Genomic DNA, 24,756 nt, shown 5'->3' with positions numbered 1-24,756 from the left:
GCTTAATATTTTCAGTGTACCTTCATAACTTCTGTGTTTATAAAGTTGTTACTTTTTAATTTATTTGATTAGATTTCGTCATTCGTAGACTCATCAGACCAAATGGTTAGGAAGAAGTGCACGCAGACATCGAATATCTAGCCAATCACCGGCGTCGTACACCTCAACCCGCAAATCGTCATGCGCATACGCTTCCGAATTCACTGTGAAAATCCACACATACTCATGCACACAAGCTCACGTTGAGTCCAACACCAGCCCTGCCATCCGGATTCTCACCCCCTACCGTTGATTGGTTCGCACACCCCTACCCCTTTTTGCGTGCAAAGTCCTCCCATGCTTTTCAATTGGCCATTCCCCCATCAAATTACCCATTGGCCGAGCTGAGCAACTGCTGAGCGCTGCTCAGCTGTTGAGTCGCTTGTAGTGAATAGTTAAGGGGCTGCGTACGCATGATCAACCGAACTGCTCTCTGCACGCACGAAAAGGCCCAAAAACACATGGAATTTAATGCACCGTTTGAGCTCTCAATAAGTCGAACAACTGGGTTTCCAACAATGCACGTGCCAGTTTCCGCGCAAATTTGTAACCTGGGAAGTTTGGCAGAGTCAGAGGCTTACACCACACCTCTCACGTACAGTCCTGGGTTCAACGGTTTGCCCTCATGCAACGCGGGTAAGAATTCATTCTGGTTCTGATTTGATTACCTATCACTGTACATATGCCCAAATGGTTGTTTTTATGACGAGGGTGTCTTATCCTACTTCCTTGACATTGTCCTTCAGGGCTTGATGCGAATTTTGTTACGAAGTTTGCGTTACCAGCTGAGCAGGTAAGATATTTGCGACTAAACTAAACAGGGGGCCACCATCAGAAACGAACTCATAAAATATTCGTTATGTACGCTCAGGTTCTTCAAACTGAATAACATGAATGTAACAAATAGCCTTGGAGGGGAGAACTGACGCTGTGTGTAGAAGAGGGTGTTTTGCGCAAAATCATATCACTCTAGACGCCTCAACACCTAGGAAGACTGGGTGTATTATTGCTGCACTCGCTGCGTGAGTTATCCAATGTTCCTAGTGAGTACCTGTGACACAATGCTCAGATTTCCACAAAAACATTTTTCTTGTTATCTGAAAAAACTGACAAAAACAACCTGATGCAATCAATCGTAAGTAAACGGATGCCACTATTCTCAACCAGTCAGCTTGGATGCCAAGGTTCAAAATACTCTCTAACTGCTCTCACATAAAGTCTCACATAGAGGTTGCTTGTACGCAGCGCTTATTCCGACAGGGCCTCTCAGCTTGGCTTAGTAGACTCATAAACAGTCATTCTTTTGCAGTTGAGAGTGTACTGTGCAATTAAGCCCAGCATGTGCGAAATGGCTGAGGAGCAGTGTACCAGTGTTGTTTAAGTAGAAATCATCCGTCACTAATGGCTGGTTGGACATTATGCCTTTTGTTCGCCAGTGGTCGGTTAGCAATATGATTAAGTTTCACCTATATACCACCTTTTAATAACTCCGTCTGTCTCGTGACCAGCTATCTGTTGAGTGACAGAGTACGGTAGCTTTCCCACAGGTGATACTGCTAGGAACCACTTACTTAACTACACACTGGAAGGTATTGCTTCTTCGAGTTGCTTGTTCACAGGAATTTGTCACTTTTTAGCCATCCAATTAACTCTTAATTACACTTAGATATATCTGACTTGTTTCTAGCAAGCACATCATCAGCCCCCAACGACAGGACCGTGTTTTTTACCTGCACGAGTACTTTACCACTATCCTGGGTACGTTTAACTGATGGTAACCATGTGAAGATTCACTACGGTGGAAAGGGCACAGATGATAACCAATAGCTTATGCTTTGCAACCAATCCAGAAGTGTGTGTGTAAGATTATCAGTAAGCTACTCATTGAATAGAGACCGGAAAGGGTCAATTTTTCCGTACGAAAATTTCTAAGCACCAAACAGGCTTCTAAGTGGGGTGCATTCCTTGCCCTGAGACTTCGCTGTTCTCTCAAGGTTTTTCCAAGAAAATCATATATAGATTAGCGAATATACACTCTCTGCAAACTTAATTTGGTTCTTTCGAGAGACTCACCTGGAACCCAGCTGAATCTCTCGTTTATGGTGTTCTCAGGTAACTGAATGTGCTGCACCAGGCCGCCTCATGTTTCAGTTTGCAGATGAGTGTATATTCGCTAATTTCGTGCAATTTGGTTTCAAGTAGAACATAAGGTTGACGGAAACCCGGTGACTGCGCCTACCTGATGAGCCCGAAGAAGGGCGAAACCGGTCGTGGGCTGTGGATGGATTTTCAGCAACCTTATAAGTAGTACATTACATATATAGATTAATTATATAACCGCTGATTGAAGCTACCTACGTATACAGTGAACAAGCGATTCATACGAGTAGAGGAGGGTGGACATAGAATATTTTGTATTGCCAGAATTCGCTCCATCCTGGGATGTATCGGATGTTACTAAATTGCACAAAGAGGTGACTAATAGTTTGTCTTTCAAGGCAAATATCACACCCAGGAGCTGGGAGCAAGAAGAACTCGATGCCTTAGACAGTCTTTTTTCATCATTTAATACACTTTAAGTGACCAAACTGCTGTTTCTAGCTGTTGGAAATTTTCGCTAGTCGAATAAGCTCCAGGCTGTGGACTTAGAGTTGGATGTTAGTTTATTGAAACGCAGCATGTGGTTGGTCTCGGAGAATGTTTTTTTCGGAGACTTTGCATTGGTTGTAAGCAAGTACGGCAAGTACGATCAACCAGTGCGCCCCAGTCTGTGCGAGTGGATTAGGCTTTCCTGATCATGTCCTTCATTTATAGTGACGATCGACGGATCTGCTACAGTCCATCGAGCATACACTCCTGTAAATAGGTAAAAAAATAAGATAATCGTTCAGCTGTAACACTCGTTTGGTGGCTAGCTGCGATACCACCCGAAGCACGAGGGCTTGGTTGCCCAAGCCTAGACAAGGGAAGTCGAGAGGCAGAGGTCGGGTTCGAACCACGAACTTCCCGGTCAGTCAATTCACGTTCTAACCACTGAGACTTCTCGCCCCGTGCTCCTGTGATATCAGGTTTATTCGCATTCTGTTGAATACCATAAGGTGCGATCTTCAAGTTGCTGTGTTTTAATAGTTCAACTCGACGTGACCATCGCAACATTTTCTTCGCACCGAATTGGTCCCAAGAGATCGGTTTGTGGATTGTGCGTCCTAAAGCGCATATGAGTAGTTTTATCTAGTCCCATATTCTGTTTTCCCAATTGCTATAGCGGTTAGTTAAGGTTCACGAAATCCCAGCGTTAAGTTTCCGTATCGTTAATCAGTTACCCACAGCCCGAAAGTAGACTGTTCAACTCATATCCACAAGGTTATTTTTAGGAAACCATACTACAGATGATTCCAACTTAATTCTGCCTGTCTCATCAGGCGACCTGTCTGATACAGTGGAATTTATGACTTAAACTTACATACACAAGTAGTATTCTGCCGGCAAGTTGTACTCAGCAAAAACTATATAGCAAATGCCTTTCCTCCACAAGCTTTCACCCTCCACGTTTATATGTTCATCTTACTATGTTATTCAACAAACTAACCGCATCTCGCCAACTCCCATGCTTCACGTACATTACAACTGAGCTACTGTACAGTCAGTTGCCGTTTTTTATTTATCTCTACTACAAAGCCTACTCCGAATCAATATCACCGCCCATCAAGGTCATCAGATGGGAGCGAACCCCTTGTTATCAATCTCATTTGGCTTGAGTTTCAAAAATACATCTGGGCCTCATGGGAACTGCAAATTTAATAACGCTCGAATCCCCCAAATGATAAAGCTTGATACCCCCCGACCGCAATGTCCATCTCAATCCAGCCTTCCGAACTTTTATTTTCTTTTGCGTTGACTTTCTCCAGCGTCATTGTCCTAAAGATCGGATTTCATTAAAATGCCTTGGGCAAGGCAGAAGTCGTAGACGCCGGAGTGTGGGAGGGAGCTGTTCAGGCCAGAAGAAAAGCTTCAGCTTCGGTTACACGGAGGAGAGAAAGTGGATCGGAGGGGGTTTAATCCGGGTATGTAAGTAAACGCCGTCCACAGGAGAATGTTTGTCGAAAGCCAACAAACATGGCCAATTAATGATCCAGATTATCAGCTCATCTGTTTTTCACCCATCTGGATGTGAAGTTTCGGCTGAACTGTTAGCGAATCAAGTCGCCAATTAGTTTTAACCTCTTGCGTTGTGCTGCACAACTTTCAAAATGTGAAAAGTACCTAACTTTTATGGTCACTGCGGAACGTTACCAACATTATGCCTGTCGTTTTATATCAACTGGACAGGGGCCTAGTTTGTGTTGCTTCCTCTCCATAGGTTGACAAAGACGTATAAGGCTAGCGGCTTCAGTATAAACACAACTAGTCCCACGAATAACGGCCCGCGATGAAGACGGAAACTAGGTTAGAGTGTTGAATGGACGCCAAACATGCAGTCAAATAGCGTAGGCCGGACCTAACAGCATACTGGTCCTCAGGCAACTTCGGAGTCACACCAACCAAACCACGGGCGAGCTATAGGGAACGCATATTACAATCACACCTATAACAACCAATCATCCACTTCACCTACTTTTCTATTCGGATGCAACGTTCGCTTTTTCAGCCCACTTAAACGACACAGAACTATCCACACAGATGTGGAATGACCGGCACTCTTTTGGAAGGTAACTGACATGTACTTAACCTCAAGCTAACAGAAAATATTCTCAGAGGAAATTACTCGCACGAAGATCTTTCGATAGCCGATGAACGGTTTCACCCTTTTTGGGACTCATCAGGTAGGCATAATCCCCGGGTTTCCGTTCTACTTAAAACCAAATTATACTAAATTCGCAAATTACACTCATTTGCACACCAGCTTAGTTTTAACGGGAGACCCAAATGAATCCCAACTGAACCTCTTGTTTGTAATGCGCTGCACTAGATATTGCAGCGCATTTTATTGAAAGAAGCTATTCATAAGGTTGCTGAAAATTCCTCGACAAACAACGACCTGTTTCACCAATATTTGGGTCATCAGGTAGACGCAGTCCACTCAGCAGCACATTCAGTCGAAGAGTGTCATAAACGGGAGTTTCTGCTGGGATTCACTCTGGTCTCCCTTTGAACCAAGCTGGCGTGCATTTCAAGAAATGAGATTCTCCTAAATATTGGTCGAGGACTGAGAGATGAACGTAACTAGTGTAGCCTACTAATCAGACTTACATGGGACCTCAATCAGATCTGTCTAGACTTTTACAAGACAGAGGTATACTTCGTTCGTTATAGATGCAGCCAACTGACGACCAGATTTAAATCAACCCTGGCCGGATCTTTTTTCATACAAACTACTCGAATCTTTATTCCTTTGGGATAGCGGAAAGTTGACCGCCGATGGTTATCTCCTGATGATCGACTTGTTTGTTGTCAGCACGACCGGTATGTACGCAGAGTGAGTGGCTATTAATTCTCCGTGTCTCTCTCGTCTGCTCGCACCAACCTAACTCGTGTCAAGCACGCAAGACTCATTGTGACTGACGCTCAGACAGTGTGTGAGCGCGCGTGTGTCGCTCTGCATGTCGTGGACCCACCCATAAGCGAAATTGCATGTCACCTAAAGGGGTCATCGGAGAGTTTCATTTAGGTCTCCTTTTGTGAGTGAAGTGAAGGTAGGGTGTGGACTGAAGGGCTTGCTGCATGAACTCATGTTGAGACCACAGAACGGAAATTTAGGTAGATCTGTCTAGACCCTCGTCTTCTCTCAGGAAATCAACACAGTTATGTTGAGCGTGTCGGCGACCCACCCCCGGGATTTAAACGATGTAAGTTGATGGACTGATGAGCAGGAGGGGGTTGACGAAGCTGAGCTGAACACAAATAGTCTTCACAATCTTTTGTATCTCATAAAGGCTGGTCAATCCATTGTTTTGAGACGTTCATGTTTTCAGTTAATAGCGAGTAGTGTGTAGTCAAACGCTCCGTGTCCTTCCAATGCGGAACATGGTGTTTATTTGTTTTATTATGCCTGTTTGTTTCAACTTAGTAGTGTGACTGACGCTCAGACAGTGTGTGAGCGCGCGTGTGTCGCTCTGCATGTCGTGGACCCACCCATAAGCGAAATTGCATGTCACCTAAAGGGGTCATCGGAGAGTTTCATTTAGGTCTCCTTTTGTGAGTGAAGTGAAGGTAGGGTGTGGACTGAAGGGCTTGCTGCATGAACTCATGTTGAGACCACAGAACGGAAATTTAGGTAGATCTGTCTAGACCCTCGTCTTCTCTCAGGAAATCAACACAGTTATGTTGAGCGTGTCGGCGACCCACCCCCGGGATTTAAACGATGTAAGTTGATGGACTGATGAGCAGGAGGGGGTTGACGAAGCTGAGCTGAACACAAATAGTCTTCACAATCTTTTGTATCTCATAAAGGCTGGTCAATCCATTGTTTTGAGACGTTCATGTTTTAAGTTAATAGCGAGTAGTGTGTAGTCAAACGCTCCGTGTCCTTCCAATGCGGAACATGGTGTTTATTTTTATTATGCCTGTTTGTTTCCCGAAACTTAGTAGTGGACGCTAGTGAAAGTAAATTTTCTCACCAACAGCTTGGTGACACTTTTATACCGGGCTTGAGGAAACGTGAGACAAAATACGATGCTCTGTGCCTCGGTATTCTTATGAACTGATTGAGCCAACCAAACAGTCACTGCCTCCGTATTCAATGCTGCTTTTCCTCAGGTTACATGGGAGGGCAAACGAAAATTCACTTATCTTTCACCAGGCCATCACATCTTGGGGAAAATTCTTGCTTTTCCATCAGAGTTGGGTATGACGAATTTGACGATGGCTGAGTCGGTTGGTTGTACAGATCAATAGATTAGGGATTTCCCACTAAACCATGGACGACGTGGTTGGTAAACTGCATTGTGAAATGTGGTCCTCATTCGCTAACCTTTGGTAAGTCAGTTACGTTGGGAACAAATTTATGTGGAATTTTATTCACCGGGTAAACATGTTCCTTATTGTGTTGTGAGAAGTTTTGGTAAGTTTCATTGATATTTCGTTCAGTCAGTGAAGCCAATCTACTCTGAAAAGTTGGAGAGCATCGTACACCTGTTTCGTCCTAGTTCACGATAATCGGTTGTGAGTATTTCACGAAACTCAGCAAGTTTCGAACCTGCGACCTTCCAGTCAGTGGTTGAACGTTCAAACGTCCAGCCACGAGTGACTGGTTAACAGTGTGGTTAGCTCTCGCTTAGACAGGATATAACGCCACTCAGTCTCAGCCGAAAATACTGAAAGTCTTCACACTACGCTCATTCTGTATGTGGAGTAATTTCATAAGATGGGTGAGGATTCCATCTCAAAAGTCGTCACTCGAGGAGCCAGTCAATTAGCGACCACGTGGTGTGGTATTTGTGACCGAAGGATGGGTGGCACTATATACTCTCTAAGTGAGAGTTAATCACATTGTAGATCATCCACTCGTGTCCAGACGACTAAGCGTCCTAAGTAATAGCTGGAAGGCCGAGGGTTTTAAACTCCCTGAAGTTTCGTGAGGTGCGTACTGTTGATGGTTCACAATGAGGAGGAAACAGCTTCACTGATACGATGAAATTTCTGTTCTGATTTGCGTATTATCTGGTCGGAATGTCCTATTGAGTCTTGTAATTAAGATCCTCAAAAACAGCAGCCTACTATTTACCCCGGCTTCTGTAACGCCTGTCATCACTAACGCTCTCATTATATTTTGTGTGATCAAACTATCGATTTTTACCCATGTTTCACTCGCGTGGAGAGGTAAATCGCCCTGAGGAGGATTTCATTTTCAACGTAGCCTAATGAACGACTCACTCGACCCCCGCGGTGAGCAAACGCGCAATTTACCACATGCAACCAACTGAGTTAAACTCACGCCCCCCCCCCAAGAAGCTTTCGTGACCATCACGCAACCGGTCATAACCTGTTCACAATTAGTGCTCCATCCTGCATGTGCGTACGCCCTGTGCGTGTGAACTCGCTGACTATTGTGGAGGCTTTGGTGTAGTACCCAACAATCAGCAGTGGTTTAGGTGCAACGAGAAACGGCCTTGTTGGGGACGGATGACTAAATGTCCGGTGCTCATCATTACGAAAAGGGGATGCACGACTCCGTCACGACTGAATGAAAAAAATTATGTATGTGAAAGCCAATAGAGGAATAGCGTCTCGACAAAGTTAATTCAACTTGGAAAAGCCCTCAAGAAAAACTTTCAAAACTTTCCCGATGCCATGGAACAAGCCACTGGCGAACGTTTTTCTCGCAGTATTCCGTAAAACACAGTGCATAGACTGTTGAAATATACCGACACATTGCCCGTAAAATATGTTCCTAGTTCGAAGCTAGTAAGCTAGCTCAGAACTGGAGAGTCGGCCCCTAAGCGTAAACAACTACCACTGTAGTGATCCACTGGGTCCCTCCGGACGAGGATGAAAGATAGATAATATGACAGGCTAGGTCCGCACTTACACGCCATTGAAGAAATCAATGCGATGCAATACATTAATGAACAAGTACAATCTCCCATCCAAGAAGACTGCTGCTCCGCAGGGTTCAAGACGGCGTCCATAGTCCACAGGTACTTAGTTCAAGATCCTAGAGCAAAAATCCCTCCAACGAAAGACGAAATACCTTATTCCTGTGTTGTGGTTTCTCTTGAGTGATCACCAAAATCTAGTTAACCAGTATTCACACTGTGGTTGACTCGAAAACTCCGCAAACCTTGTTTGTTTCGGACATGTTGATTGTTCTGGATTATCCTCTACCTAAGGTGTCTTACACCTTATGCTGAGTCTCCACACAAGGATCTACTTTACACAAACATATGCGTGGAACAATATACGTTCACCGCCGCAAGTGCTGAGTTAGCTTTGAGGAAGCTAACCTGAAGCCCAAAGTTACCCCAGGAGTTAACTTAGTTTCTAATCGTTCTTACCCTCGATTCGAAGCGGGCCTTTTGCAAATTGGGTGATGTCCCCCTACATATGTGACGAAAATGGCAAAGATAACGTGTGTTTTACCGGCTTTTACTGCTCATGTGCTGCAACTGATTCGAATGAATTCTTCCTTCCGAGTAGAAATTAGTCAACCAAAACAGAAGGAATAATCGATTCGAGAAACTGATCATTACTGTGGCGAAAGCATCAGATGAATCGATGTCATACACAAGTCTGCTTGACAGAGTTTCAATAAGAAGATCCAAAATGTTAACCATTACATCAAATAATGGGGCACAACATTGGAGGTTGAAAAGTAAAATGATCACTGATTGAGCCGATTTCCATAAAATGTCCACTGATGAAAGATTCTGAGGTTCCGCCTGTAATTCCGACTGAAAAGACCGTTAGTATGACTGTTTTTGTGTGGAAGTCATTTCTGCTGCAAAGGATCTATTTAACTGCCGTAGTTGAAGAGTTCCACTAGGAACAGTTTTACTGGTCATAATCGCAAGATTGCATAAAACTAACTTTTTGAGCTTTTGTTTGAAAAGTCACAATTTTGGAGCAATCGGTCGCACCACCACTAGGAACAGTTTTACTGGTCATAATCGAATGACTGCATAAAACTTACTTTAATGCTGATTTTTTTGAGCTTTTGTTTGAAAAGTCGCAATTTTGGAGCAATCGTTCGCACCATATGAAACGCTCGTAAGTTGGATACCTTCTTGTATGGGTGGCTCCTGTGGTTTTTAAGTGGAAGAAAGCTGCACAGTACGTGCTGCTTACAAAAATATCAATCCAAGAAGAGCATAGAGGAAAGAGACCGTATGAGAGTCCTAATTTCAAAAACTCTAATTTCGGTAGGCCTTGAGGTTAAGAGTTGTTTAATCTGATATGAAGTGTATCTTTCGTGCCACTAGCATGCTGCTATAATCCAACAGAAAAAATTTCGGTAGGCCTTGAGGTTAAGAGTTGCTGTTTAATCTGATATGAAGTGTATCCTTCGTGCCACTAGCTTGTTGCTATAATCCAACAGGAAGTTCCATTTCCACAAGAGACTGTCGGTAAGAAACGAGCAACTTGCCGTAGGAGTCATCTACAATTACTTTAGTGAACTTGGCTAGATGATACAAGCTAGGTTAGCGAATGAGTGATCCCCTAGAAGCCAATGCACGACAAGTGATGGGTAGTTCGTAGTTGAGTTGGCAGGGTTGCGATATAACTGAATGGTCCTCGACAGAACTTTTCGATCGTTGCTGAGAACATCAAAGTCATACAGCTGAGAAGGGCAGGAGTGAACAATGGGAGAACCGCAGACGCATACTTTACCCATCGTCATGAAGGGCTAATTATTCAATTAGAGTGTAAATCAGGAAGCAGTTGAATATTGCTCCCAATTTTCCTTCTCGATTGCGGAAGAATCGATCGGCGGTTCATCTCTCTGGGGGATACACCTGTTTCGTGTTCACAACCGCGTTACAGTTTGGAAGCTGGAAAATAGTTTACACCGTATTTTGGATTTGTTTTAATCCCCATCTTTGAGTAAACACTGTTCCGAATTCCACAGTTAATCCAGGACAGGCGTCTAGCTAATTAATGCTTAGACCCCGATGAGGAGTGAGAACACTGATTTTGTAACCTGTTGGCTCAGATTCACATCTAACTTTCCTAGGATCGACAGCTTGTGACTAAATTTGTCAGAAGTGACCCGCGATGTAATTCACAAAAATTCTACCTAGAAGTTGACCTCACGTTCAAGACCCCCCGTGACCTCCCGGTTTCCTCACCCAAAATATGAACACAAATGGCAAGATCCAAAGCTGATTGTCCTTACTTTCATTCGATCTCAGAACGTGACACCTCGTCATTATCCCCATGACATTCTGTTTGACTCCAGCCCGCATGCTTGACCAACTCGCTGGTTAGGGGTAATCTACCAACCAAGCGGGTTCAATTAACGTGGTGAACCAAACAAATGACCATCATATTGGTGGTGTTGCCAGGTTGTACGGGACATCCATCAGCTGTGATTCAGTGTCTGTCACAGTCCCGTGAGGCCCGAACCCAATGTGCTTATTGTTTTTGGGGCTGTTTTTTTGTTGGTTCATGTAGGTACCTTATCAGTGTGTACACAACTGGATTGGTTGGTAAATAGCCGTAATCAGACAAAGGGAAAGAATGCAAACACCCGTTTGTCAAGTCGTTGGGGCACAGGATAGGTCCTGGTGAACTTCGTGACATTTGGCTCAAGATGGCAGGATCCTAGTCGGTATGTGACGTGGATTCAGACAGACATTCCATGCAATTTGGCACGGTAATAAATGAAAATTTGAGTCATCTGCACACCAGTTTCTTATCCGATGCGTAGTATTGGGACATGCACGGTGTTGTTTCTATCCGAGCGGATGCACGAGTAGACTGAGTTAATTCATCAGTTTTCATATTGCGCAGGAGACGAGGTAAAATGCCAACAAAGTCTGGGCTAACGACTGTCACCACCCGCCCACTTTCTCCGAACCGATTTCCTCCGATGTATCCAGAGGAACAACAAAGTAATCAAGTCATATAGTTTAAATTCTTTTTCGATGGGTGACTGCAGAGCAGATGAGATACCGTTAGATTGTCAACGTTTACGAAATAAAAGCCTAGAAATGAGTTTGAACCATGGGTCTGTAAGTCAGAAGCTTATGTCCTTACCTCTGAATCACTTGAGCTCACGATGGAATAATGACCTACGTCCAGCTCATAGTATGGTGTAGCTAACCATTCAATAATGGCAGGATTGTCCCAATTATAGAGCAGGCAAAAGCAGTCCGATGTTGCACTCGAAAGGAATAACTGTATTCCAGTTGAACCTATCCACAAAGTTCAGAAATGTCTTTGTACGTATTCCAGTTCTCTACCAGTCGAGAGTAGAATTAGGGTTTCTGAGTACAAAGTATTAAAAGCAATTTCAGCACTACCAGTCTATGCGCCCCTACTGGTATGCACACATTTTTTTCGTAGGGGAGAAGGGGCGGACTCAGGCTGACTGAACAGTGGGTCCCTATCACAAGACATCTATCACACCTGGTTTGATTTGAGCTATGTAGAACGGTAATGGAATCTCTTGCAGGGAAGACGGTGATCAATTTGATTTTAGGTGAGATGTGACGAGGGAGGGCTGGCAGATGGTCGGATGTCACCTTATTATTCCCGGACTGTCTGCAACATGGATGAATGAGTCTGCACGGTCCGGCAGCTCCAATCACGCTGGAACAGGAGGGGTGTTAAGACAGCCGCCGGCTCCGTTGAATCTGTGTGCAAGCATGCGTGCGCTACAGTCGTTAAACGCTCAGACGCAGTAGTTTATGGATCAGTGTTTCATCCTGCGTACGACGGATCTCTTCTCGCGCATGATTAGTTTTCTTCTTCGCCTTCCATCTATTCAAACTGCACCTGTGTTAGGCTCTTCCATGAAAGCTTCCAAATGACCTGAGCTGAGGATTTTTATGCACAAATCGATACACTAGCTGCATCATGGATGAAAACCGAATAGTTCAAACTTATAGAGGTGTTGAAAATTTCCCATAACGTAGATTTGGGTCTACCGGACAAAACTGCACCAACTTCATCAAGGCCGTTATAGTGAGCCAGAAAGATGGGTGTTCCCGGGATCACAGGACAAAAGGGTTGAATTCTGGACAAACCGTATTGTAGTCATTTTTTAATGCCATTGCTTGGTCCATTGTTGAGTAGAAAGTGAGTTCTGCTTCTTCATCTACGAAGCTGGGTTACAGGTGTGCTTTAAGGGATCAGACCACAACCTGACCCACAAGAAAGCCTAACTGATGAACGTCCGATGTAGTTATTAGTAGTAAACCAACCTAGCCTCTCTTCTGAGACAGAAACTCAACTGAGAGGTGACCAGTCGTGCTTTACTTTACCTACATATCATCTTACAGGTTGACAGCACCGGTAGATTTCTGTATGACCCAGTATTCACGTACAATTAATAGTCACGTGAAGGGGGCACTAGCAGTGATAGTAATGTGCAAAATACCCTCATTTGCACACCAACTTGGCAATGACGGGGGGAGGCCCAATCGAATACAAGCGAACTTCTTGTTTGTAGTATATCAAAAAGAGGGCATTTGCTCTCGATGTGGGTTCAAGTGAAATATAGGGTTAATGGGAACCAAAGGACTGACTATCCCAAAGAATTGCGTAACTAATGGTGGGTTGCCAGTGCTTTCAGCAATCCTATAAGTAGCACGTTCCTTCTGATGGTAAAGTGGTTCGTGATCAAATAGACTGGACCATTAACACAGTGACAAATAGGTTGTCTTCTATCTAACTTTTTAGGATGATTTGCTCGCAGTGATGTTTCCACATTCCATGTGAAATAAACGTGACGTCCCAGATTATGGGCATTTGCATGGAATTCCTGTATTTCCAATAAGCTGACAATACCGGAGAGTTGCTTTTCACTTCACTGTGATGTTGTAGCCGGAGTTGCGCGATGGTTCCACTTGCATTATTCCACTTGAGACAATATCTTTGGGTCTCATCCACACCTGGTCAGGTGTGATAATCAAGCGGCACTTTAGATACAAAGACATCGCAGCCAAGTCCACTGCCGAGTACTTTTGGTGAACGTGTGACACAACGAAAGCTGTCGGTGAACTTATCACACAAACTAAACAACCAGATAGATGCTCAATTCTCGTGGGATGTGGAACTTCGAATATATACGAATGATGACTTGCGAATTGATTTACTGGCAAATAGTGCTGCAGGATGCCCGATAGCTGCGTGTATTAAATGGACACTAATTGGAGAGTCGGGATGAATCACCCATGCATTATTTCCGCACAGACATCAGACGCATCTTTTGATGATACAGCAGCAAACTTGGCTAATAGCATGATATAATTTTGACTGCACCCCAGAAACTGCGCTTAACTGATGAATCCCGAGAGGGTCGAAACAGATTGTGGGTTGTTGAAGAGTTTCAGCAGCATTTCAAGTAGTGCAGTACATTGGGAAAATCTACCACGATATCTCGAATACTGTCCTAATTGAAACTTAAGGCGGACTTCATGCAGCACACTTAGCTAAAGAACATCATTAACGAGATCGACCGTTGATCTGGTGACAGTTGTCCGTCACCATGTGAGGAGTCATCATTAGTGCGCGGACGATGACGGAACATTTGGGGGTTAACTGCCATGCTCGGCGAACAGATCAACTGACAACTGAGTAACAACCAATCAACTCAGCCGAGTCACCAGTAGTTAAAAATACTGTCATTATAAAGGTGAGATTTAGCTCGGATTCAGTTAAGTCTCTCAATAAAACCATATTGGTATTCAAGTTAGTATACTTCGGGAACTTCGCATAATTCATACAATACAGCTAGACCATAAGGAAGCCTGGGAACTGCGCCTGAATGCTGAGTCCCGAGAAGGGCGAAACACACCATGGGTTGCAAAGGTTTCTCAGCAACCTTGTGAGTAGTTTATTTCAAGCACATGACTTCATATTCAAATAACTTCCACAGTAGTTCGAATAGCCTGCAAATAAGCAGTTAACAAAGATACTGATGCCATTTCCCCTTTTCAGTGGACATATCGACGTCATTGGTGTCTGGAGCGACATCTACGGATACCAAGGGGACCAAAAAACGCAAGAAGAAAGTCACTGATCCCGAAACAGACATAAACGAGGTGAAGCAACCAAAGAAGCGTGGACCAAAAAAGAAACCACTAACTAAAGAGCGGGAGGTCCGTTTGAAAACACGACGTGTGAGAGCTAACGCCCGAGAACGCAGTCGCATGCATGGTTTGAATCATGCACTTGAACTCCTTCGACGTCACGTGCCAACCTTTTCAGCAACTCAAAGATTGAGTAAAATTGAAACATTGCGTCTGGCCAAAAATTATATTCACGCCCTTTCGGAGTTGTTGCAGCGGAGTGAACCCCCGTCCCCTTTGGAATTGGCCTTTACACTAACAGAAGGATTGTCACAAAACACTTCGAATCTGATTGCGACCAAGTTACAAATCAGTCCCAGAGCACTCATTCAATTTCAGCGAAAATCCACATTAACGAATGAATCAGTGTCTCAACAACACACAGTTGCCAAGGTAGAGTATGCAGCAGGCGAAACAGAAACACGTCCAACATCTCAATTACCGCAATCTCCTCTTCAAGAAAATGGTCCCACTATCAACGGATGCTCGCTCAGTCCGCGTTCTGCATACCATACAAAGCAGTATGAAAATGCTACTGTACCAAATGCCACTATGTATAACAATGTTGAACAGCTCAGTTCAACTAACAGTCACTTCCCACTTCTAAGCCCTGTGATACAACCCTCATTTGAACCAAATTCCTACGGAGAAGTACCATACCAACCGATTGACTCTCGTCTATTTTCCTATGAATTTGCTCAACAGTTCGCCGCTCCTTCCACTCACTTCCTATACAACCCTGCTCACATGACTGATCTTGTGTGCTGTTCAAGATCTAACAGTATCTCGAGCCACTGTTCCGATTCCCTCTCACCGTTTCCCTCAAACTCCGATTTAGTTAAGACATCCATTGGTCTTCCGATTCCGGGCTATCTGATGCCTAAAGGACAATAGGTTCACAGATTATCGACTTTTGATACACTTGCTTGCCTTCGATACACATTTCTGGAGCTGTAGATTTGTCAGACTTCTTTGCATACTCACATGGCTGTATCTTGAGAGAAAATATTTTTTGTACTTTTCTAACAACATAAGAAAACAGCTTCTCTACGAGTCTTGCTCAAATCCGGGTACTTGACGATTCTTGAACAATCTGGCTTTATCATTTATTTTAATGGTTGCACGCCCAACTGAGTGATTCTAGAGTGAGCTGTCAGACAGGATATAAATTAAAGCCCTTGACAATGCACCCGCATCCGAAGACACTTTTTGTACTCCTTAAGTGACCAAAAACAACTTGGTGATCGAAAGAAAGCTCATAGGCGTGGATTCACGGGCCCCGACTCGCCGTGGATTTAGTGGACACTTCTCACTTAACTCCACTGTACTTGTTCCGCCTCCTAAATAGTAATTAACTGATTGGAACCTACTAAGGAACCGTCCCGGCGTCGTAGTCTGATGAAAAGTCTGATTAGAACCAGCGAATTTACATCAGTCACTTTTCGAACTAATCCACTTGGTCCGATACAGAATAGTGATGGCTTGATGTCGTTGCCAAGTCTCCGAAACCAATTTGAGGTTAAGCTTGTGTGTACTTTTTCAGTCCTCGAGATAGCTCATGGTGGAACCCTGCAGACTGGAAGTTTCGTAATCCGAATTCAAGCTCAGAATCTCAACTGTTAATGTCCAGGCTTGGGTAGCCTGACAGTATCTCAGCCCTCGTGCTTCTTCTGAGTGGCATGGCATCTAGGCATAGAAAGGGCTTCACAGCTGAGCTATTACTTTATTATCATTTTTTTCGTTCAGTCCAAACATCACGACAGGAGGTACAGCTGATGAGAAGAAATTTTTTTGAAACCTCGTTTGACTTCTGATGTTTTCATCGAAGATCCACACATGTGTTGAATAGATCGTATAGCTAAAATTGGAGGCTGGTTCGAAAATAGCATGACGCTTTACCCAGCTTCTTGACAGTGATCATTACTGGATTGGCTTTGACATGCTTCACAGAGTTTTAAATGCCAGGTAAGTCAGGGCTTAGAGATATGGTTCAAACAATTTTCTGGCCCACCAGATGGTGGACTTGGGCCGCATGAAGACTTCATCCTTGAAGAATAAGTAACTGTAGTAGTCTTTTGCCGGCCACCACTGACTTACAGTGAGTCTTCCGAGTAATCGAATTTGATTTCGAGACCTAATCATACTCTTGTTCAGATTTGAGTGCCTTACTGGTAGCTCATGAAGTTTATAGCAATAAACATCGTGGATTCATATAATTCCACGTTAAATTAGTCGTTAGTTACTATCAACGGCTGCACCCGCCAGGGTGAGTGAACGAAAACTGTCCATTACTAGATTTGGTAGATAACCAAAGCTATGCTTGCGGCAGGAAATTTCCAGTGTGGTGTTTCTGAGTATGTACCCAAAGGGCGCATCACCATAGTGAACCTCGTCCACCTAGAGGGCCTGTACCATTATTTGTAAAGAAAAATCAATCGTTGTGAAACATCTGCGCATTGTCTCTTTCAGAATAACACCTGAGTTAAGTTTAAAAAGGTAAAAAAACTGTCCGACTGCCTTTCGTGGCGTGGTTTTTGCTGAGGCGTATGTGTAGTAATCTCTGAATCATGCAGAATGTCCTATAACCCAACAGAAAAGTGCAAGAAGAAATATTGTTAAGCGGCTAATTATTTATTCTGGATGGAGTTTCAAATTTGGTAAGATGGATAAGGGACAAATTCACTAGATTTTGGATACCATGTCAACGCGAAAAACCTACAGTACATCACTCCAGTGTGGGGACAGTTTTACTGATAAGAAACGATTTTTGTGTTTCAGTCTGCTCAAAATCTGAGCATCCTGACCATAGAGGGAACATGAGTATGAGGAGCTGTTTATTAGTTATATCCCGAACTGGATCAAGATGAAATCATTTTATGTCCAGAAATCATAGCGTTTGCAACATCACTCTCCAAGATGAACATTGTTCATTTCTCAAGCAAAGCCAGTTGAAGCATGCATGCTGTCAACGTGCCCAGGCCTTTACACGTCGCAATGGTCTACCTGTAACATCACTTCCACACCCCTTGTCTCGTTTGATGATGGACGTCAAAAAACCCCAACCCCCTAGTGAGTTGTTTATTGGTCTTCATATACTGGCTGCTTATTAGCTTGTGAGGAGCGGAATGAGGAGCAACCAATCTATCCATTGGTCTGATATTGTTTGGGTGATTGCTATTTGACAGGCTGCAAGCTGATAAATGATTGCCAGTTCTTTTGTGCTCACACTTTCATCCGAACTGTCGGGTTTGTTCCAGACACCTCACTGATCATGTTGGTACAGGCTGACCTGCTCAATTCCGTGTCCAAAACTGTTAACCAGAGAAAAACGAACCGAATCTACTTAGGGGGACTGCAGAAACAACGAATTTTATACGCTGCTGTTTAAGTAAATGTACCTTGAATTTTTTTAGGATTCAGCCTATCATTTCTTGTACTATGTGTCCAGCGATCAAACAAACCTATGGGAACAGTGTTGCAGCATGTTCGATAACTCGTTAATTGCCAAACAGAACTCTTTTGAACATATCTTTACACTTGCTAATAACATTCACGCAGGTGACAACATCACGTGAGATTTTTACTGAACTACGTTAGTGTCAGTAGCCCAGGCATTCTTTTAAGTTGCCAAAGCTTTTCCAACTACAGGAGCACCCATATGAGATCTTATTTGACTTGCCAGTTTCAGATCCATCGTTGCAGTTGTAGCTAAACGGGAGAGAGAGTCCATTTCAACGTGCCATGTTTGCCACAGACACGAGTGGAATCGATCCGTCGCAACTTCAGAAACCTCCGAACAACTCGTCAGTATGCAGCAAAGCCTAAAGGAGCATTTTCACCTGTGGTACTTTTGGCATATCTGCTAAAACTGATGTAGTTTTTGATAAGTTAGCTGGGATTTTTTTAAACACTTTCCAAAGGCGAACACCTCAGAGCACACGGTATTCGCACTGTCGAACAGGTAAACTGCAAATTTCTTGTCCTTTCAATGCTGCTAATCCATGTTGAAAAGACGAAAAGCACTGCACAGCTATAACGTCCTTATTTGTAGTCAGCATTATCGTGCATGATAATTCAGTAAGGAGTTTCGAACTCGTGACCTCCCGACCAACAGTCGAACACTTAACGGGAAGGTCGTGAGTTCGAAACCTCGAGTTTTGTGAGATGTGCTGTGTTGGTTATTCCTGATGGGGGTGAAACAGCTGTACAGAGCTTCTCGGCTTTTCAGCATAGATTGGCTCCAACGACAGGACGAACTATTTAGGGAAAGCTATCAGATCTCCTCAGGCCATCGTCAAAGTAAACAATACCAGAAAAAAATGAATCTATACAGGTCCGCTGAATGCTGTGGAGCTTTCAACACATGTGTATGAATGGACCATCTTTCCAGTCTAGTTGTGGAGGACACCTTGTACTGGTTATATAGCTATAGCCAAGTGAATAATCAGCTATGGCTGAGTGGTAAACTAACTAGCCAGATGGTGGCTAGGTAGGTTTCGCCAAAACCTGAGACAGTGGCATTACTGAAGGTTTACATGGAAGTGTACGGTAAATGCGAAAAAAACTGCAACGCGCAATGGATTTCCGATAGAGCTTACACACATGCGAGAGTGAGTTATTCAATCGGTCGATCGCTACAAAGCACGATTTGAAACAAGTCGTTCTAGTTGTTCTTGAATATCATTCTTATGGAGATGCTTTCCGTCGCTAAGTGTCCGTGCTTCATTCATAAAAATACGAATATGTCACCAGTTGCTGAGTTTCATATTTCTGATGAGACCACTCCAACATCTTTCTCTAAATGAAACGTGCGATTCCGAAATTCCTAACTGTCATTACTTTTCAGACCTTGCTTTCAGTAACATGCAAAACAGTAATATAAGTAACTGAAAGCTCAACGACAACTCATTCTTGTGTCCAGTGCAATCATCAGACAATGTGGTCTTTTTCTTGGTAGTTTTGGCCGAGGTCAGATCCAGATGAATTGGAAAACTGCCAATAAACTTTTACGACCAATTAACTTTATGCACGACAACTTCGTGATGTAGGACGGAACCAGACGAAAATGAAATCGGCAAGCTATGTAGCTCATCAAATCGCTCAGACGTATAACAGTCATTGCTTATCGTGGAGACTGCAATAATTTAATATGGGAAGCACGTATTGATAAGAGGTGACAGGCTTTGCCGAAGGGCAAAAAATAGAAACTCCTGCAAGTGTCCACAAAATTTTTAGAGTTTCAACAACGTCGTGGTTCACAGACACCAGACCAAAAACCTTACCTCCGAAGGGAATCTAACCCCGATAATCACACAAATGTTCGTTCCTCGTGTCTGGTGGAACTAGAAGATCGTAAAAAACAATTTTCAGTTGACACGGGCCATACTTCAGAGAAGGGAGCAATGAGTCTAAGGGTGATCTATAATTTTGATAAGGTTAAGCACTTCAGTGTTCTCATATCTCTGTTAATCATTTGTATTCACATTTTTGCCCACTATTTAGTAAACGAAACCGAAAACAACCAGTGAAAGTTTGTCTAATTCTCATCTCGAGACTTGAAAGTCTTTAATCACGTGCAGCAGTTGTGGGAGGAGCTATCTATTCTTTCGTTTGTTAACTTTGGACTTTGCGGGGTATCATGACCCATTTGGCATTAAAGAGCTCCGGTTCATGGACCATAAACCGTCCGTTAAATAAACGATGAGCAGCAATCCAGACTTAGTGAACGTCGCATGTTAAACAGCAGAGTTGATCCAAAATGCACAAATTGAGCGAATCAGTGTCGGTCAGCATGGAAGCACCTCTATTGAGAAGGCCTCATTTCTAGTACTAGAAACGGTTTCGCGAACAGCGGGAGTTTTCTTCCTTGGTTCAAGGATGACCTTCGTCCGCTATAACAGGAAGCGATAAGAATAAGCAAGAATTCAAGGCCTCCTAGATTTTTTTCGGCAGACAACCGAATAACTATTCTCCTTCAAAACTGGAAACAACTAGGTGGGTTGGCAAACGTGGATGGCATGAAATAGAGGACTTATCCGAATTACTTTCACATGAGCAGCAGTGTTTGTAGAAGAGGCACGAATCTCCTACTCTTCGTAACTGCTAAATGTTTTAAACCTGACAAAGCACTAGCCGATGTCCATCCCCTTAGCAGAGGTGTCTGAAATTCTTCCTGCACCTTGAAACTAATAGTCTGATGTCACCAAAGTTAGCGCATCTTACGATGCATATCTCTGGACTTCGCATAAACCAGGAAGGTATCGCAAGGGATGTGACACAGGGGAACCATTCATTATCTTAAATCAAATTGCAAATTTTAGTGACCATCATCCCTACAATACATCTGCTTCTTTCAGTTGGAACGAAACTACAAGAATCACTAGTTATGGTTGTTTTTGGGCATTGTTGATCGCTTCTGACTGCATTTATGAGCTTTGCAAAACCCTTTTCTAAGACAAATTTTCATGGCGGTTCACTGGTCATTGCTCACATGACCCTAAACGAAAACAAGCGAGTGCAATGCACAAAATTCCTAGGGATCCGTTGCGTCACAAGTTCGGCCCGGAGACAAAGCAAGCTGGACTTTGACAGTTGTTTGTCAGAGTTGAGCGGTTTGCCCGAGTTGTAATCACGCTAACCACAGTATCTATCATAGCGACTATCCCAAAATCTTGTTACACTGTGCCTGTGTGTTCTGAAGGTACCTTCAAAGTGACGCAATCGTTTGTTTTGTGAGGAAGAGAGAAGGCTCGCGGCTGTCAGCGATTTATTAGGCTGGGCAGTGAAGAAGAAAACAGCGGACAACTCAATAACAGGTTTCAACTCCCGCTTAACGCTTGACTGGTCTACGGGACAGTTGCGAGGCTTTTGATCAAACGAACTGGCGGCCAGAACCTACTCAACACGAAACACCCTCCAGGCATTATGCAGTTGGTGTTGCTGGCGTGATATCCACGAAGGTAGCTAATTGGTCGCATGGAGGCAGGATATACACATTTTCATTCATTTTAACTGTTCCGGTTGTTTATCAGATGTATTTGTTCTTCGGTATTTCGATCGTAAAAAGTTTCCTAGTCACGTGACATAAACAATAGTCCTCTAAATTTCCTTTTATCTCTTGAACAAAGCCTTGAAAGCTGCGATTGTCTTTGGTTGCCATGCTTAATTGTCTCACCGACTGAAGTTTGTGGGCAACTTATTGGAAGCTGCAGTGTTGAAGCAAAATACCATGTGCTTCCGGTCGGTCTTGATATATGTGCTCCTCCCAAGCAGGAGTAAACCCCATGGGCGATTTAAACAATTATTTCGATCCAATATCTATATCTCCTCTTTATATATCACCTTGCCCTCACCAATCCCACGTGTTAGACGATATTTTCTATATTTCTGTGCTTTTATCCCCAACTTTTCGATAACAAATGGTGAATTTCCACAGGTTTTGTTTTACCTGGTTTGGGTACTGATCTTGAAATTCTCAGGATAATCTGATGTATTTACACTCGAATGAGGAAATGCATCTGGTCGCTATCATGTTCATTTCTACGGAAAGGAACGTGGCTCGGTTCCTTGGTATTTCTAGAAGTAGGAGTAACCAGGAACTGATTGCAATTGCCAATGTCACTTAACGTAAACCTTTGTCCTTAACTGTACGAAATTTTACTTCACATATACAGATTGACAAACTTTCAACTTATTTTCCTAATCACAAAGAACTGAGGTCTTAAATTCCTTCTATCTGAGGTATACTGTACACTTTCGGGGACATTTCGCAGATAAACTTTGCAGGTTGTGATATTTCAAGTGAAAAACTATAGAGATATGACTCAACTCTGATTTTCAAACTGGAACTTTTAGGTTGATGTTTCTAATGCCATAGTCTCCATGAGCAAGCTCTCTAATGGATGAAAAGGGTTTTCCTCTGTTACAACAACCGTTTGCACCACAACCCTCCCAGTAATCTTCTACTGAAATACCAGGTAGTTTTCTGTTTTAATCGCAGACTGTGTGCTATAAAAGACCGCTTTCTGAAACTTAGCGATCATCGGCAAAAACGTCAAGGCAAAATAAGCCGGAAAAATGGTAGTTTCGTCGTCGATATTGTAAATTCGCATTTGAGGGGGAATTGTCCATCTCCGTTTGCGGCAAACGTCTCATGAGGATAGTGAGTGCTTCCGCTTTCCCAAAGACGTTTCGAAGAAACCCAAGTCGGTCAAAACCAAGGTCCCAGCGAACCACCCGCCGGTAATCAACATGGTGAAGGCTTCCATCAGCTCCGCAGCGGAGACCCTCTTTCTTTCATATGAGACACTAAACAAAGCAATTCATGTCACGTCGAAATTTTCGGAGTTCCTAATGTGCACGGTCGCCATTATGAGTATTTCCCTATTATGTTGTGTTTTCAGGCCAGGCTTTAGCCCAGCTAATTAGGGATTCAGGAACTGGCGTTGATGAATAAGTTTGTCTGAAGTTACGCTGTTCCGAAACCCACCGCAGAAGCCCAGAAGTTTATTCACTGTGAACCATCTCCCCTAAGATAAGAACAAGGCCTAGGATAGCAGTTTTCCACAGGTGTTCCCCGTAGGTTGCTGTACAGAACAAAGAAGCCTCATCAATGGGAAACAGATCACTACACTAGAAATCTTGCTCTTCGTTATCTACTAAGAATCGGTGGTGGAAAACTACTACAGCAGGCTACACGCATAATGTGTAGCCTGCTCATGAGGTACATTATGCTGCTCGTGTAGTCACGCGGTTGATTTACATAACAAATCTTCGTGACGGTGAGGACATTTGGTTAGTGAGATGTTTCAGTCACATAAATCTAGTAGGCAACTCAACAAATTCTTTCTATCAGGAACCTTCTTCAATTTCAGTAGACATCTGCTCCAAAATTTACTAGGAATTCCAACAAAAATCATAAGGTTGCTGAAAAAACTCCAACAACCCAAGTCTGATTTCGTCCCTCTTTGGGCTCAGTAGTTAGTCACAGTCCACGAGTTTGAGTCATATGTATGTTCCACTTGAACCCAAATTACACGAAATTTGACTTGTACTCTCATCTCATATCGGTTTGGCTTTGACGGGAGAATCACCTGAATCTTACCTGAACTTCTTGATTGTGATGTTCTTCAATTGAATTCGGTGTGTCAGGTCGCTTCATGAAGAAGAATATCATATACGAGGGACTCTGCCGGGTTCCATCTGAGTCTTGGGTCAAAATCAACTTGGTGTGCAGATGATTGTATAAGCCGGAGTTTGAGCTACTTTTCAAATTATTTGCCGTGGGACCCATTCAACGTCTATTAAGCACGTGCTACTGATGGTCCCTTATAGTAAATTAGTAAAAATATTCACCGATCTTTTGCTTCATAGCTTTTGTGCAACTCGGAAGAAGTGCGATGGATAATTTCACATTATGCGGACTTGGACAAGGGAGATAAAAAACTTAAGGTTAGGTTTAAACCACTGATCTTCCGATCAGTAGTTTTGTGTCTTACCTGCACAACTATCTCAAAGTCAGTAGTCTTCGGTTAGGTCAGAGTCTGAAGAGACAAGGATACCGGCATTTCTTGATTGGCCACTTGTGAAAAGAGGGCTTTTTCGAACGGTTAAGTGTTTAAACTACTAGCATGGAAGCTGCAGTTTCAAAACTCCTTGCTGATGATTCCCAAGGAAGACAAAACATTTGTACTGTGCCTCTCGGCTTTTCGACATTGACTGGCTGCGCTTTCAAGACGAAATCTTGACGAAGGATTCCCAAATATTCTCATACTATCAAAAGATCGCATCTTTTCCAAAGAATCTGCTCAGAATTATTGTTTTTTAGTTGTATCTTTGGGGAGGGGGTGATTTTTTCAGCTTAGGTTCTCTCACCCCTATGTTCATCCCCACACCTCATTTTCAGCATACACATATGAGCCCCCTGTGTGATGAGACGGCGTGACGTGCACTTAAGGTCGCCTACTGGTGGCACGTAGGGTGACCC

At 43.4% G+C, this 24,756-nt stretch overlaps 1 protein-coding gene across 1 annotated transcript; it reads left to right on the top strand.

Annotated features, from left to right (window-relative positions):
* Positions 1–500: 500 nt before the first annotated feature.
* T265_11279 (hypothetical protein) lies at positions 501–15,665 on the top strand (the record flags this gene model as incomplete). Its single annotated transcript, XM_009177895.1, has 4 exons — positions 501–675; positions 5,811–5,885; positions 6,328–6,402; positions 14,641–15,665. The coding sequence occupies 4 exons, from the start codon at positions 501–503 to the stop codon at positions 15,663–15,665; spliced, it is 1,350 nt and encodes a 449-aa protein (XP_009176159.1).
* Positions 15,666–24,756: the final 9,091 nt, after the last annotated feature.

This window comes from Opisthorchis viverrini (assembly GCF_000715545.1).
Source record: "Opisthorchis viverrini unplaced genomic scaffold opera_v5_472, whole genome shotgun sequence".
Lineage (NCBI taxonomy): Eukaryota > Metazoa > Platyhelminthes > Trematoda > Opisthorchiida > Opisthorchiidae > Opisthorchis > Opisthorchis viverrini.
The sequence above is the reverse complement of the archived record's forward strand: the minus strand, read 5'-3'. Positions and strand labels throughout refer to the sequence as shown.